At 42.1% G+C, this 17928-nt stretch overlaps 1 protein-coding gene across 3 annotated transcripts in view; it reads left to right on the top strand.

Annotated features, from left to right (window-relative positions):
• Window positions 1–17928, top strand: part of LOC116463240 (monofunctional C1-tetrahydrofolate synthase, mitochondrial) — a 237696-nt gene that overhangs the window by 129466 nt on the left and 90302 nt on the right. For all 3 annotated transcript variants that reach the window (XM_032146268.2, XM_058434521.1, XM_058434522.1), the window contains one exon: window positions 16055–16194. In XM_032146268.2, coding sequence (XP_032002159.1) covers window positions 16055–16194 — 140 coding nt within the window. The remainder of the gene's footprint in view (window positions 1–16054; window positions 16195–17928) is intronic.

Genomic DNA, 17928 nt, shown 5'->3' with positions numbered 1-17928 from the left:
AGAAAGAAAGAAAGAAAGAAAGAAAGAAAGAAAGAAAGAAAGAAAGAGTGACCCAACACTATAATAGAAGTTTATTTCTCTCTCATATCAAGGAAGTTCAGGGTAGCCAGTCTGGGCTGGTTTAGCAACTCCTTGATCATCGTGGGTTCTGTGCTACCTGTTAGTCCAGGATGGTTGCACAAGCCCCAGCCATTGCATCTGTATCCCAATCAGCAAGAAAAAGGAAGACAGGCATACCCCCTTTTCAGGGTGCTTCCTGGAAATCACATACAATATACCTGGTTACATCTCATCAGTGACCTTAGTCATATAGCCATACTTAGCTGCAAGACAAGCGAAGACATTCAGATTCTACCTCTTCTTCTTGAAATAGGTGAGTTGCCAATCCACTGTCAGCGTGACGACAGCTCAAGAGGCTTTCCTAGACACAGAGTCGAGTTAATCCCAAGTCATCTGTGTCATTGTCTCTGTTTTGACAGCATCTGCCAGGTGGTCAACCAGGGTTTAGGCAAGAAGACCTATGACTTCTCTACACAGACATGATTAGGATTATCTTCTAAATCAACCAAACTGACCAGGCCACCCTTTCATTCTTCTGTGCATCACGGATCATTTTTGAAAAAGAGTTCAGGACATGTCCAATAGTAAGGGTGTAGTTTTATAAATCAGGACTCAGTCTTACAGTAGAAGATTGTATGGTAGTTAGTGTCATGGAGAAAAGCTTCATATTAGATTAGTTGAATCGACTGGGATATAGAACCGTCTTTAGAGCATGGCATCGTTACATTGCAGATAAAGCATGTAGGCAGAGAATGATATCTTTGTTGGGGAGAGCCCCAAACTGCTCTTCAGGAACCTTTCTCCGAGATTTGCAAGCCAATTAGGCATAATGAAACCTTGTTTTTAATGCGTATCTTTTGCCAGTATAATAAACATAATAATTAAATGTTTATATATCTTTCGTATTTTCCTGTATAATACAACTAATCATATTTTTGTCAGGCTGAGGACATCTCAAGAGGAGGGAAAGGTGGCAAATTGAGGGTCTGTTCTTCTTTTATACAAGATGGCAATTATAACAAATTCATTCTGGATTTAGGGATGGAGGAGGGGTGGGGAGATGGGGACATGAGAATTATTCCTGATTTTTGTTACTTTTTGTCCTGTAAAATATGCTTACCAGGCCGGGCACAGTGGCTCACGCCTGTATCCCAGCACTTTGGGAGGCCGAGGCAGGCGGATCACCTGAGGTCGGGAGTTCGAGACCAGCCTGACCAACATGGAGAAACCCTGTCTCTACTAAAAATACAAAATTAGCCAGGCGTGGTGGCACATGCCTATAATCCCAGCTACTAGGGAGGGTGAGGCAGGAGAATCACTTGAACCTGGGAGGCAGAGGTTGCGGTGAGCCGAGATCACCCCATTGTACTTCAGCCTGGGCAACAAGAGTGAAACTCAGTCTAAAAAAAAAAACAAAAATCTGCTTACCGGGACATCTCAAGGACATCATTCCTCTGTCAACGGTACAAAGATAACTTGAGACATGAAGTGAAAATGATTTACGGTTTTTTGTTTTCTTCCTTACATTAAATTTTCCAATAGCATATCGCTAATAACATATTTCTTTTTTTTTTGAGACGGAGTTTTGCTCTTGTTGTCCAGGCTGGAGTGCAATGGTGCAATCTCGGCTCACTGCAACCTCTGCCTCCCAGGTTCAAGTGATTTTTCCTGCCTCAGCCTCCCAAGTAGCTGGGATTACCTGCCACCACGTCAGGCTAATTTTTTCTATTTTTAGTAGAGACGGGGTTTCATCATGTTGGCCAGGCTGGTCTTGAACTCCTGACTTTGTGATCCACCTTCCTTGGCCTCCCAAAGTGCTGGGATTACAGGCGTGAGCCATGGCGCCCGACCAACATAGTTCTAATAATATATTAATTAATAAACAGAAGTTATTTTGGAAATAAGCCAAAACAACAAAAAATGCTCATCCCTCCTTTTCAAGGCTATTATCTGCAGTTTGAGGTTTTATCAAATGTAAATATGAACTGCAGGTCTCTTCAGGATGTCCTCATTGCTTCTGTTAATGCTTTTACCATCCAGTACCACTGAACAGGCAGCAGGGTGCCTTCTTGGGCACACCGGAAGGACCCAGGAAAAGGAAGATAGTGTGAACTGTTCTTGTCTCCATGCCCCAAAATGGATCACTACACCAGTGGGGTAGGAAATAGCAGGTGTTATGGGTTGAGTTTGGAGACCTTGACTTGATCAACCATCTGCTCACCCAGGTCGTCTTTCTTTTTTTTGCAGAGGTGAGGTCTCACTATCTTGCTTAGGCTGGTCTCCTGGGCTCAAGTGATCTTGCCGCCTTTACCTCCCAAAGTGCTGGTATTACAGGTGTGAGCCACCACGCCTTGTGCTTGTCACCATTCTTAACGTCGGCAGCAGCAGAAAAACCCCCTGTTTAGCCTTCAGTGTTAATTTCCTCCTTGATCTATGTGTTCTACACAAATCCACTCCCTTGTTCTCCTCGTATATTACATTTGGGACTCTTCTCAAACTCTGCTGCTCAGCCCTGGTTCCTGCTGAGCCTACAGCCCAAGGCCTGAGCAGCCGGCTGGGCCAAGTTACCCTCAGCCTCAAGATGACTTCCTCACAAGGCAAAACATTTCTCCAGCTGGGTTGGAGACCTAAGCTGGGGAACTGGGCTCTCACATTCCAAGATAGAGGTTTGTCTACGGACCCCTGAAAGTAGGTGTGTAGAAGCAGGTTCCTCTGATGGCAGAGGCCCTCCGTTTATCTCTGGAAGATCCTGAATGCTGTGCTTCTTTCATCCCCTCTGCCTTGAATTCACCTGCTTTCTAGGTGTGGTGGAGAAAGCTGGGAAAAGAGCCACCTCTGCTCCCAGGGGCCACTGAGAGGGTAGAACACTGACCGAATTCCAGACTCACTACCTCAGGGGCTAAGATGGGTCCAAAGGGGCCCTTAACCTCTCATTTGATCACCTGACTCTTACCGCTGTCATTGATCTGACGTGTTCTCCTGGGCACTGTCCCAACTCTGTCCCAGCTTCTCAGCATTACGTCCTGGGCAGCCCTGAGGGCTCATTTCCTTTATCCGTACTGAGGACCAAGACCTGTGTTTCCTCTAGGGCAGTGAGGGCCACAGGCTGGTGCCTGAACCGATGAGTGCACTGCTGGTACTGTGCTGTGCCCTGGACAAGGGTGTAGGTCGTTCTAAAAAACAACTTCCCAATATTCTACAAAATAATGTTCAAACTGAACAGAGCTTGACTGAAGATTCTTTTTACTTCATTTCTTTTCATGCTACATTTTTGCTGTCCTGCTCCAAGTCTGTGACAGTAGGTCACAGGATCAGTGCGAATAACAGTGAAGATGTTTTTCTTCATCTTTGAGCTATGATTGTGCTTCGTGATCCTAAATATAAATGCATTGAGGCTGGGCACGGTGTCTCACACTTGTAATCCCCGCACTTTGGGAGACCAAGACAGGTGGATGCCTCGAGCCCAGGAGTTCGAGACCAGCCTGGGCAACATGACAAAACCCCATCTCTACAAAAAAAATACAAAAATTAGCCAGGTGTGGTGGTGTGCACCTGTGGTCCCAGCTGCTCAGGAGGCTGAGGTGGGAGGATCACCTGAGCCCTGGAGATCAAGGCTGAAGTCAGCTATGATTGTACCACTGCACTCCAGCCTGTCTCAAAAAACAAAACAAAACAAAAAAATACATACATTGACTAATAACACCAGCAACATTGTTTCATGGGAGCTACCTCTGCTGTTTGTACCAAAACTGAGCAGATTTTTGAGACCAGGCCTGAGTAATCATTAAATCAATCTGCTTGTGAGAAACCGGTAGGTCTAGGCATGAGCGCAAAGCTAGCAGGTCCGTCTCTTCCCTTCTTAAATAAGAAATCGCCAGAGGTAGACTCTGTGCCTGTGACTCTTGAATGTTTAACTGAAATCCAGAGCAGCAATTGCATTTTATATGACACCGTGTGTGTGCAAAAACTGAATCAAAATCTTGTGAAACAATACTACTTTCACTTACTATATATGATGTAGTCTAATATTTTCTATCCTATTTTATTTCCTTTTTTTTAATGTTGGTTGAAACTCTGTAAATTTATATAATGACAAAGTACTGGGATTCTATCTTAGTTCAAAAGTCCATGATCAGTCTGCTTGTATTGAGTTACTACATTGTACAATCTTATAATTGTGAAGTTTAAGATATTTTCCTTCTGTCTGTCTGAATTTATTCTGTAATCTAAGTTGTCCTACCAGGAATGCTGGTATGTTTACTTTGTTTTTGAATTCAATAATCATAGTTTCTTTTGCCAAGTTACATTAATGGTACCAAAAAAAGTTACTGCATGGTTTTTGAAACTGTTCTTTCCTAGGAAGTTTTAAAGTAAAATGTTTTTACCTTTTATTGTTTACACAGGTTAAGCATCCCTAATCCAAAAATCCAAAATCCAAAGAAGTGCTCAAAAATCCAAAGTTTTTTGAGTGACAACATTATGCTACAGTGGAAAATTCCACACCTGATCTCATGTGACGGGTTGCAGTCAACATGCAGTTAAATCTTTCATATGTGCACAAAATTATTATTATTATTATTATTATTTTTGAGACAGAGTCTCGCTCTGTCGCCCAGGCTGGAGTGCAGTGGCACAATCGCGGCTCACTGCAAGCTCCACCTCCCAGGTTCACGCCATTCTCCTGCCTCAGCCTCTCCGAGTAGCTGGGACTACAGGCGTCCGCCACCACGCCCGGCTAATTTTTTTTTTGTATTTTTAGTAGAGACAGGGTTTCACCGTGGTCTCGATCTCCTGACCTTGTGATCCGCCTGCCTCAGCCTCCCAAAGTGCTGGGATTACAAGTGTGAGCTACCACGCCCGGCCGCACAAAATTATTAAAACTATTGTTCAGGGCCAGGCACAGTGGGTCACACCTGTAATCCCAGCATTTTGGGAGGCCAGGGCAGGCGGATCACTCAAGCTCAGAAGTTCGAGACCAGCCTAGGCAAGGTGGTGAAACCCTGTCTCCTCTAAAAATACAAAAAAAAAAAAAAAAATTAGCTGGGCATGGTGGCACACACCTGTAGTCCCAGCTATTTGGGAGGCTGAGGTGGGAGAATCACTTGAACTGGGTGGCAGAGGTTGCAGTGAGCCAAGATCACGTCACTGCACTCCAGCCTGGACAAACAGAGGGAGACCCTGTCTTAAAATATATATATATATATATGTAGTTTAGGCTATGTCTATAAGGAGTATGTGAAATATAAATGAATTTCATGTTTAGACTGGAGTCCCAACCCCAAGATATCTCATTATGTATATGCAAATATTACAAAATCTGAAAAAATTTAAAAGCCAAAAATCACTTTAGTCTGGTGCCAACCATTTTGCATAATTGCATTTTGCATTTTGCATTTTGCAACCATTTTGCATAATTCTGTACTTCTTTCCCTTTAGGGTTTGTTTTCATAACTGCTCAGTAAAAAGTGTTCTGTGTCATCTTTTCATTATTTTGGGCTAAATCATGTTAGTGGCCAAGCCTGTCAGAATTCGTTTGTTTTGAGTTAACTTCCTGGTGTCCAGTTCTCAGGAGTTGCAAGAATAGAGCTCTTCCCCCATGCAATCATCCAGAATCCTAGGCCTCTAGCCAGGATTGGGGAACACCACTGTTGGCCAAGAGCAGAAGGCTTAAAGCTCTGGTCATAGTCATGACACTGTACAAACTGTTCTTGTTCCCTACAAGAACATGGGAACTATTTAGAGAATGGATTTATGAATTTAATTCCATTGGATTTTTATAAAGGAGCTAAAAATAACCCTATATAATTTATTACATGTATAATCATATAATTTTAAATGTGTATAATTTATAATATTCATCGAAACATTTCTTTTTGGAAATTAAATTTCACTTTGGTCAAAATCATCTTACAAAACAAGATGACTCATGATGGTTCTAAATAATGTAAACCGGTGTCTGTAACTAATTAATGCTCTGGAGGAAGGAAATTCTGAGTTCTGACATGAAAGCACATCTAAGTGGTATTGGTATTTTCAAAGTTTTTACTACAACCAAAAATATGTTCATGTGTACCTGTCTCCTCTTTATACTGCTTACTTTCTCTATCGCTTTTCCCAAATACATCCCCAGTAACTTCCTCATGCTGTGTGCACTACCTCCAATCTTCCCCTAATGTGTATGAACTTGGTCATCACCAAAGAGGTGGAAAGGAAGAAGGGCACGTGCTAATATTAATATTGAGGTTTGGGCTGGGTGTGGTGGCTCACGCCTGTAATCCAAGAACTCTGGGAGGCCGAGGTGGGTGGATCACGAGGTCAAGAAATTGAGACCATCCTGACCAACATGGTGAAACCCCGTTTCTACTAAAAATACAAAAATTAGCTGGGCGTGGTGGTACACACCTGTAGTCCCAGCTACTCGGGAGGCTGAGGCAGTAGAATCACTTGAACCGGGGAGGTGGAGGTCGCAGTGAGCTGAGATTGTGCCACTGCGCTCTAGCCTAGCAACAGAGAGAGACTCCGTCTCAAAAAAAAAAAAAAAAAAAAATTGAGGTTTTACCAGTTTCTTTTTCCTTTAGGTCTCCTGATATGTGTCTAGTTAGTTCTATCTACTTCCTGGAAATTTATTAAAAAATTCTAAGATATTTAATAAAACTAAACAGGGTTATATGTTAAATAGACAAATCCTAAAGAGCAGAAAGGATTTAGTGTTTAGTAAAATTTCATAGACTTAAGATGAGTTGGATCCTCAAAATTAATATATTCTAAACAAAGTTCTATTTTTAAGCTCCAGTAATAATGCCGAACTTCTCTTATAGTTAGTTGAATGATTTATCCTGGTGTTGTCTCCTGGTAGTCACTGAAAAAGTCATTACAGTCCTCACTTTCTCCCCTTTAATTCGAGTTCAGAATTCATGTGTTTCTGTGACTTTTTTTGAGTTTATCTGCAGACAGCTGCCGTTGAATAAACATGTTTATATAGGGCAGAAAAAGGCAGCCTGAAGATTCTACTTTCTATTTCTTTTAGCACTGTTTGGCAATTAACACCCACAGCGCTTCAGAATGAGATATTGTCCAGCATACACCTTGCTTGTTCCTCTACAAAGCTTGTATTTTTGTTTTTGATTTGTTGTGAGGAAGCAAAGTGTAGCCTTTACTTGAATGAAAGCTACAGTTTTATTTTTCTTTCTATTTACAAGAAATTCTTTTGATGATTAAGTTAGCCAGATATGCCCCGTGCGCTCATATTTCTTATCTCAACCTATTTTGAGCTGAGCTAGTTGTAAGGACTAGTTCTTCTGTGAGACCTCTGGCAGTCCATAAATTCAAGTTCGTGTCTAGACGTAATGGTGAACTCAATATGTTGTATATTTGATATATGTTTGTTGGACACATGGAGAGAAAAGTTGTTACCGTTGTAAAGTAGCTATGAAATCCAGCAGTTCTAATTTCTTTATCTTCTGAGTACCCTTAGAATAAAGGACCTCTTAGTGCCATAGCAAGGCAAAAGTTTAATTTGCAATTCTGGTGGCAACATCCAGGTATTTCAAGTAGAAATTAAGAAAACTTTACGGAAAAATTATCTCAGCACTTCAGTTTAACTCTTTTTCAAAGTCCAAGGAGGGTTTTCCCCAGTGTAAAAGCAGAAATGAGAATTTCAGATCTAAAGCGGTTCTTGCCTTTTCTTTTCCCTCCATGCACATGTGCTGACAACAGAAAGTACAATTTGAAAAGAAAACCCAGGCTAGAGCATTGGAGTCACTCATTTCCCATCCGGCGAAGGGAGAGCTGGTGCCTGGCTGGGGGAGGTTAGGAAGGCAAGTCTTGGGATCTGATCACTTGGCTGGGAGGGGGTAAAATACCTGGACCTCAGGAGGCCGGATTGCAGTGCCAGTGTTCTCTACCTGTGTGGCCTGTTCCTGCCTGGGGGTTGGGTACCAAGTCCAGGTGGAAGTGGTCCCTGGAGCCTCCTCTCTCTGAAGTGTGTCTTTGTCAACCAGAATACTCCCTGCTGCTGCCCCGGAATCATCACTGTTGACACATGAACCAAGAACTAGCAGAGGAGGTGATTTATAATCTCTAAATGAATTGCTCTAAAAGAGACAACAAGTTCTCTGACTTAAGTAAAGGAAGGGCGGGTGGGTGGAAAGGAAGGAGGATCATAAAGAACATTCTAGATTGCATACTTTGGTAATCACATCAGGGCCTTATTGCAGTTAGAACAAAAGCCTGGACACACTTACCTCTCAGTTCAGGAAAATAATTTAGAGCTACTTGTTAAATGCTGAAGTATTATTGAAGTACCGAGTGTTAAGATTTTCATTGAAAGCAAAACTGACCGAGCAGCTCAGCTAGGGAAATGCTATGTGATCAGTTGATGGTTTGATGAGGAGTATGGAGTAGGGACTTTGGCAGAGGTTGCTAGCAGACAGGCCTTGGTTTTAGTCCAAGCTCTATCGCTTAATAGCTGTGTGACCTTGGGGAAAATTATAAAATTTTCCAGTCCTTAGTATCATAAAGTGTAAATGGAGGAGGAAGATGCCTCACAGATGTTGAAGGTTAAATGAGACAGGACACCTAGTACATTGCCTGGCTACGTAGAAAAAGTTTCGCAAATGTTAACTTCAGGCCCTCTCCCCGTGCCTCAGTCTCTTAGAATAGTGTTTCCGTATCCTGTGCACATTGAGTGGTAAGGTGGACAGCTGCCGTCACCCGTGCTGCCCCATGTTGAGAGCATTTCTGTTGACCTTCCCTTCTTCCCTGTGAAGCTAGTTCAGCAGTCACCTCATCACTGTTTTTCTTCTCCAGAGAGTGCTGGGTTGTAGTGACCATACTATTGATGCAGCACATCCCAACCACGCTGGACAGAATTTTTACTGCGATAATTCATATTCCAGGATCTTACAGTGCACAGGGTTACAACGATTAGCATAATGATCTTGCACAATCTTTCTGCCTAGCATGTAGTGCATTCATAATATTCTCAGAGGAGGCATCTAGAAAGCGCCAGGCTCCTTCGTCCTGCGTGAGCCACTGCAAGCTGTCTGCGCCTCAGTGCTATGGAGAATTTGGGTGGATTATTCCTTGTTGGTGGGGGGAGGGTCCCAGCTGTCCTGTGCGTTATAGGATATTTAGCAGCATCCCTGCTAGATGCCATTTACAACAATCAAAAATGTCTCCAGACGTTGCTAAGTGTCCAGGTGGGGAGTGGAATAGGCAGAACCGCCTCCAGTCAAGAAGGGCTGAACTGTACTTAGGATTTGTGATTCTGCAGAAATGGGTTCTGTGAATGCCCTAAAGCATGAGAACATCCAAAAATCAATGTGGCACAGAATTGAATTCAAATTTACCTGGATACAGGTAAATAAGCACAATTTTGAAAGTACCGAAAAGAATTCAAGAAAAAACAACAACAACAAAAAAACATTAAAAACGGAAAAGTTGGCCAGGCGCCATGGCTCATGCCTGTAATCCCAACACTTTGGGAGGCCAAGGCGGGCGGATCACCTGAGGTCAGAAGTTCGAGACCAGCCTGACCAACGTGGTGAAACCCCGACTCTACTAAAAATACAAAAATTAGCCGAGCGTGGTGGTGGGCGCCTGTAGTTCCACCTACTCAGGAGGCTGAGGCAGGAGAATCGCTTGAACCTGGAGGGCAGAGGTTGCAGTAAGCCAAGATCGTACCATTGCACTCCAGCCTGGGCAAAAAGAGTGAAACTCCATAACAAAAAAAAGGGGGGAAGGCAGAAAGACGTTCTTTTTCGTTGGGTGATGAATTAATCTTTCCCATCTTTGTCATGTTACAAATGTGCCTGCGGCTGTTTCTCCACTAAATGAAGACACTGGCACACAGATGATTGTGTGTAAACACTAGGCACTATCGTAGGGGTTCAGTAATTCTTGAATGAGAACAAAGAAAGGTTGTTCTTGAATTCTGTGATGTGAGTGTTAATGATGTTTTTGAGGAGAATGCCATATGTAGCAGACAGAACTCTGGGCTGGGCATCAGAGGGACCAGGGACACCACACTGGGCCTTGTGTCATTATCTCCAGAAAGTAACTGGCCTGGTGCACAGGAGAAAGTTAGAGTACATTGTCCATACACTTCCCACATAGCTGTAGGGTTTTATGAACCCATATTTTAAAGGGCCTTCCAATGAAGTGAGGATATTAATGCTTTTTTTTTTTAAAAAAAAAAAAAAAAAAGAGAGAGAGAGATTGGTGATTACTTTAAAATCTGAGTCCTGGTCAGGACTCACGCCTGTAATCCCAGCACTTTGGGAGGCTGAGGCCGGCGGATCATTTGAGGTCAGGAGTTCAAGACCAGCCTGGGCAACATGATGAAACCTTGTCTCTACTAAATAAAAAAATCAGCGGGCCGTGGTGGCACACTCCTGTAATCCCAGCTACTTGGGAGGCTGAGGCAGAAGAATCACTTGAATGTAGGAGGCGGAGGTTGCAGTGAACCAAGATCACACCACTGCACTCCAGCCTGGGCAACAGAATGAGACTCCATCTCGAAAATCCAAGTCCTAATTATTGCTGGAGCTTTCTTTAATGTGTGCAGTAAGTTGGGGACATACAGGATAACTTAAGATGTAGAAATCGTCTCTCCCTCCCTGAAGAATTTCATGGATACCACGTTTGCCTGCCAGGAATGTTCTGTTGTTCTGGTGTTTTCGTTTCTGCCATTGTCATTGTTTCTGCTTAATTTTTACAACACAACTCTGGCTGCACCCATGGATGATCATGGAAAGGCAGCTGCCTGGCTTTCCACAATTGGTTTTGACTCTCCATCTGAACCCAGAGCTCTGTTTCCTGTACAGGTTGCTAGCAGTATTTACCCAAATTGTCAGTCCCTTCCCAACTCAGACCCACTGACCCTTCCTTTCTCAGCTGATTATGGGTTTAAGTTTGAATCAAGCCATGCTATAGAATCACTGTGTAGTAGCTTCTGTGCTTGCACAATGAGTGTTAGTCAGTGTTTCCTGTTTTCATTCATATTGTAAGTTGAATAGCTGTAACAAAAGGGAAAGAGATTGCCAAGACAAATAATTCTTATGGCTTGTGCAAACATTTTATTGCAAGCCTTATTAAATATGCAGCTTTCAGAAGTCTACATGATGTGCCTTTCAGCAAAGCTAAATCCTACATGACTTGCTTCATGACTTAAGAACAAGTCTGTATTAAATTTAACATTAAATATTATTTGGCCCGTATCTCTTTTAAGCTTTGTTAAGAACTGCAAATATGATAAGGGAATAAATTGCTTATTTCAAGTCACTAAGAAAACTTAACCTATAGATTATATATGTTGGCAGTTCCCAAGAAGTACCTAGGAAATGGAACCTTCCTATAAGAGTGGTTTGTCCCCTTCTCACAAGGTGGGTCTTCATGTCAAGGCCCCCTAAGGCACAGATACACAGCACTCCACAGTGTCCAAGTTCATAGTGATTGGTGGCACCTTATTAAAGTAGTTTTTACTTTCATAATTACTGATACACATCAGCATACCTTTTCCATGTTCTGTTTCCTTGGCAGTCTGATATTTGAATACAAACAACATAAAAGTGATTACATGCAGCATTTCAGGACAGTTTTCAAAGTGGGAGAATTTGGCACTTTCTTCTATTTTCTTTCCATTCTTTGTCTATTTCCTTTGCATTTGGAAGCCAGAGTCCTCCAACCTTTACTTCTGCATGTTGTTTTCGTCCCCTAGCTGGAGTTCTCTTTATTACTATTTTTTTGTTTCCAATTTGTCTCTTTTTAAAAATAAAACATGGTGAAACCCCATCTCTACAAAAATACAAAAATTAGCCGGGCATGATGGCAGGTGCCTGTGATCCCAGCTACTCGCCAGACTGAGGTGGGAGAATCACTTGAACCCAGGAGGCGGAGGTTGCAGCGAGCTGTGATCATGCCACTGCACTCTGGCCTGGGCGACAAGAGTGAAACTCCTTTTCAAAAATAAATGAATAAATAAATTAAAATATGAAATTAAGCTTAGCCTGTGTAGATGTTTTAGATGATCACATCTTTATCAGATATTTATGCCTTTTACTAAAACCATTTTAGTGTTGTAAGAAAAAAAGGGAAGTATGATAGGGAGGACTAAGAACATATTTGTGCTTCTATGTAATTCTATTTTATGTGTCTATTTCCATTGAAGTGTGGCCTTGACATCACTGGCTCCCAAGTCCCATCCTGTTTTTTCATTGACTTGCTTGTGCCAGGTACTGTGTTAGGAAGTGGAGCTGCAAGATGAATAAGGCATGGTCCCACCTTCCACGTGGGAGACGGCACATCGATGTACTTAAGATGCTGCGTGTGGTGACAGATGAGGGCCCTGCAAGGGAGCACACCATAGGGCCGGGAGGATGGGACGGACAGGAGGAGTAGCCAACTTTGCCTGAAAGCATCAGGACAAGCTTCCAGGAAATGGCACATCCAAGCTGAGTCTTGGACAGCGGGTTAAAGAGGCAGAGAGGGGAGAGAGGAATGTTCCACATGGGAAAAGAGGTCTAGGGGTGATGACAAGTAACATAGCGTATGTGGGCTGTGCCGGAAGCTTGATATTACAGAGGCATGAAGTCTGAGGCAGGGAGTGTGGAGGAAGATGAAGGTAGGGGAAGGAAGTTTACACGAGAGTGGCCTTGACTTTTATATTAAGGCACTTTAGGGAAGCAGGAACCACTGAAGATAGGAGAACGTGGTGACTACACAGGCGCATTGAAGGGGGGAGGAGCTAGGTTTTTGAAGGGAATTTGAGCTTGCAATTTTTCAAGGGCATTCAATGGTTATAAATGAGACTTTTCATTAATATATTTGTGTCCAAGTGTTTTTAGATGTGCTTTTCTGCTACTCTCTTCTTATTTGGTTTGGAGATAGGTGATGACTTTCCTTCAGTGCCTTCTATGTGTCTTGCCATGTTAATGTCTCAAACACATGGTCTGTATCATCCTGGAGCTTGCAGTCTAACAGGGTAGTTTCACACATAAATATGCATCCAGTCGGAAAGAACTTAGAGATCACTTGATCAGCCCCCGTTATGTAAAATGTACACAACAATCTACCTCCAACTATAGGGCAACATTAAACAGTTTTTCAAAATACCGCGGCATTGAAACAAATGTGTAACATTTGGGTTACTTCAGTCCCACTCCCCAGTACTGATCAGACCAGTGAACCAGTCTTGCTGGTGAAATAATGACTTCTCCAGTCATGACGGATGATTTCCCTTCATCTTGACCATTTCTTCCCTGGCTCTGCCTTTACCTGTGAATCTCTTCTTTCCTCCCTCTCCTTCCTCCTCTTGGCCTCTGCCTGCCATACCCAACTCCGCATTTCTCTGCTTGGAAAAATCCTACTAGAACCTCAGAGCCTGACTCCATCACCCCCTTTCTCCAAACCTCCCAGGCAAACTCCGTCCCTCCCAGTGTGCTGCTCTGTCTAGTTGAATAGCAGATGTTCTCTCTCCCACTTCCCTGCAGGGCTTCAGGGTAGTGACCCTAAGAGTGAGCTTCTACTAGTGAGAAAAATGCCTGGATGGAGCAGGAATTCCCACAAATGCTTAGGAATTCAATATGATTTTTAGCAAGTGGGAGAATTATCCTTTCAGTTACAATGATGTGAACTATTTTTGTGAGTTCTCAGTATGCACCAAGAAAAACCCCAGTGACTCAGTAATGTACCTGTGCCATCTCACGTAATCCTTCCAACAAGGAACTTGCCAAGGTTGCACAGCTAGGAGGGATCCGGGGTCCCGTCTGTGTGCTAACCTGCAGGACAGCCCCACATAATCCTACTGGGGCCTTATTATCTAGCCTTCCACCTCCAGGAGCCCACTCAGTGATGACTTTTGACAAAAGTCACCCGGATTATCCCTCTTTTGGGGTCCATGATGCCACCAACATGCTAAAGTTAACAAATGCATTACTAGGAGGTACCACTGAGGTAAGGATTGTCACTGAGTGATTTTCTCTGATTTTGACCACTACAAATAAAATCACAAGATTTGTCCCAAATACTATATAAAGAGGAATGTCTTTGATTTCTTGAAATTGTTCTGCCAAGTTGTTTGTTCAAATAACACATAATAAAGGATAAACGGCTTGTAGCTATATTTATCCAAATTGAACATTTTTAATGTAATTTTTTAAATTTGTCAAAAGCATATCAATGGTCATAAAAATTTTGTATGTCCTCTGGCCCCATTACCTTACCCTTGGGAATTTATTCCAAGAACATAATTTGAAAGAGATTAAAGCACATAGGCACAAATATTTTCGTGCAGTATTGTTTATATTGGAAACAACCAAAATGTTCAGTAACAGGGGGAACAATTTTGTAAATCTTGCTACAGCAACTTAACAAAATTATAAGCTGCCACTTATCATTGTAAATTTTGAAAGTTTGTAGCACAGCAAGGAAACTGATCATGTTAAATGTTTCTGATATCTTAGTTAATTTTTCTCCCGCCAGTTCCTGTCTGTGTCCTGGTCATACTGTCAGCATATAAGTATGTATTTCATAAACATTTACTTTTTATTAAATCAGTGGTATTCCCTTCCTAGAGTGGTTTGCTTCCCAGATTTTAATGGACAATATCTCACCTGGGGATCTTGTAACAATGTGATTCTGATTCTATAAACTTTATGGGGAGCCCAAGATTCCACATGTCTTAGAGGCTCTCAGATACTGCTGATGCTGTTGATCACGAATCACGCATTGAGCAGCAAGGTCCTAGAGCTCTTTGTGTATGAAGAAGATACTACTGACCCAGTGCCTCGCTGTCTTGAAAGGCAGCTGTGACCATTCTAGCAACTGAGGGGGTGGGGACTAGAAATGAGTGTTTTCTGGTGTTTCTCTAATAAAGCTGCTGTCTTGTATCCAGATTGATCATCAGTATCCTTATGCCCTTCAACTAACTTGAAATTTGTCAGTTAACAGAAATGACTGGGTGGCACTAAAATAAATTATTCTTATATAAAGGGTAAGAAAGGGCCGGGCATGGTGGCTCATGCCTGTAATTCCAGCACTTTGGGAGGCCAAGGTGGGCGGATCACCTGAGATCAGGAGTTTGAGACTAGCCTGACCAACATGGCAAAAACCCGTCTCTACTAACAATACAAAAAAAAAAAAAATTAGCCGGGCGTGGTGGTGGGTTCCTGTAATCCCAGCTATTTGGGAGGCTGAGGCAGGAGAATCGCTTGAACCTGGGAGGCGGAGGTTGCAGTAAGCAGAGATCGTGCCATTGCACTCCAGCCTGGTGGACAAGAGCGAAACTCCATCTCAAAAAAAAAAAAAAAAAAAAAGAGTAAGAAAGGATCTTCTGTTGTAATCCTACTGTCATTGCCCTTTGATACAATTTGGAACCTGATTACAAAGTTGAAAATCTCCATCTGTATGAAGAAAAGCTTCACTGACTGGGCATCTTGGCTTAACGCCTGTAATCCCAGCACTTTGTGAGGCCGAGGCAGGTGGATCACAAGGTCAGGAGTTTGAGACCAGCCTGGCCAACATGGTGAAACCCTATCTCTACTAAAAATACAAAAATAAAAAAATTAGCCAGGTGTGGTGGCACACACCTGTAGCTACTCAGGAGGCTGAGACAGGAGAATCACTTGTATACGGGAGGCGGAGGTTGCAGTGTGCCGAGATCATGCCACTGTACTCCAGCCTGGGCGACAGGGCAAGACGCTGTCTCAAAAAAAAAAAAAAATGCTTCTCTGAGTTATGATATTGGAAGAAAAGTCTTGACCTGGCCACCACAAGGAATCCCTCAGGCCTGGAGGTGTGAAGCAGAGGAGGGTGCAGTCTCTTTAGGGCAGATAATGAAGAACATTTCTATGACAATGGGGAAATCAGTTCACCTTTGTGTTGGTAAACAATAGGAATGTAAGCTATCCTTTGAGCTGGAATCATAGTGGTGATTGCCAAAACGTAGTTTTGTTTTTAGAAGATAATAGCACATATTCCACTTGCTTCCCCACAGTGACCGAAGCTGGCTTTGGTGCTGACATCGGAATGGAGAAATTCTTCAACATCAAGTGCCGAGCTTCCGGCTTGGTGCCCAACGTGGTTGTGTTAGTGGCAACGGTGCGAGCTCTGAAGATGCATGGAGGCGGGCCAAGTGTAAGTGCCCACACTGCCTTCCTAATACCAAAGAAATTTCATTATGTTAAAACAGAATTGAGCATTTGAAAAATTCCTGCCTATTTAATGACTATAGTTTTCTAGAGTATTTTTCTTAAAACTTTTTTTTTTTCTGTAGACCTCCCTGTGGACATCTAAAACTTTTTTTTTTTTTCCCAACACCACCATAGGGCACTTTGAGTTTAGTAAGTTCGAGTAAACAGTAACACCCACAGTTCTTTCTAAACAATATTTTGGAAAGGAGCATAATGCAACCACTTTTTAGTCTTAAGCTTCACATCTGATACTCAGGCCAAGATTGTATAACCATATGGTAATGGGAGGTTAGAGGCTGTTGTCCCTGAACGAACATCATGAGGATTAGAGTGAGTTCTTTGATGACAGAGATTTTTCATTGTTTGTACAGATAGTTTTTGCTTCACTGATGCTGCAACTCATCAGATTTCATCTAAAACTATTTTCCTTCTCTTTCTGTTTATTATGATTTCTCCTCACAACTCTGTTATAATACTGGATTGTTTCTAAGAGAGCTTTGCTTGGAAAACATAAATTCGATTTTAACTTCTTTAAAGACTTTTTATATTTACCTATCCTAATATATACAGAAATTACAGACATTATAAAGGAAATATATTCCTTTCCACAGAAAACTTGTGCATAGATTTTTGGGGTTTGTTTTTTTTGTTTGTTTGTTGTTGGTTTATTTCATTTTTAGGAATTTCCAAGTGAAGAATAAGACATTTTTTACCGATTAATCATTTTGAAATAAAATACAATTTCTCTATCATTATAATATTCACACGAGACGAACTGCCAAATCTGATTTCTTAATTGGTATACTGTACTGTGTATGTGACAAAAGTCATATATTCAATGATTATTACATAGTCAAAACAAGTAGCAGGTTTGCCATCATGAAATGCTGTAAAGCAATTCTTTGTCCTAGGAGAGGTGGACATTATTTTTATACCATTTTACAGATAAGGAAGCTGAGGTTTGATAGGCTTAGGGAATATGGACAATGTCAGCAGGCCAGCAGAGAGCCAAGGACTTCAGATCTAAATCTCCTACTATGTCCACCAGGCAGAGCTGGATGTTAATGAAGGGCAGAAGTGTTCTAAATCCAAATCCACTCCTAATACCTGACACAAGCACAATTTTTGCCTAAAGCTTCATCATCATTTCAAATGCAAGAATGATATAATACAGATTAAAAGTAGTAAATCATAAAGAACTCTGACTTTACTCAAAACACCCCTTGTTGCTACAGTCCGTCCTGGATTTTAGACATTGAATCTGTATAACAACTTCTATTTTTAAAAACTACTTCTGCCCATGTAGGATGCATTTGGAATTCTCCCTCCCTGCCCTGCCACCCTGAAAATTATAGAAAGGGCTTAGAGATTATCTGATTTCATTCAGTCTTTATAAAGAGAAAATCTCTGAGGCACAGAGAGACCCAGTGGCTTGTGTGATGTCACACATCTATTTCAGGGACTGATCAGATCTACAGTCTGGGTCTCTTGACGTCAGTCCCATAGTTTTCCAGACTCTGGTCTCTGTCCTGTAAAAATTCTCTACATGGTTTGCAATCCTATTTCATTCATCTTAACATATGTGCTCTGTTTTTCAGTGGTTGCACTTTCGTGCCACATTAATCCTTTGCGTCTCTTCCACTGCTGCTTAATGTCATGGTTCTCAGCCAGTGATCAT

The sequence above is a fragment of the Hylobates moloch genome, unplaced genomic scaffold (genome assembly GCF_009828535.3).
Source record: "Hylobates moloch isolate HMO894 unplaced genomic scaffold, HMol_V3 SCAFFOLD_29, whole genome shotgun sequence".
NCBI classification, from domain to species: Eukaryota; Metazoa; Chordata; class Mammalia; order Primates; family Hylobatidae; genus Hylobates; species Hylobates moloch.
Note: the sequence above shows the minus strand (reverse complement) of the source record. Positions and strands in the feature narration are given on the sequence as shown.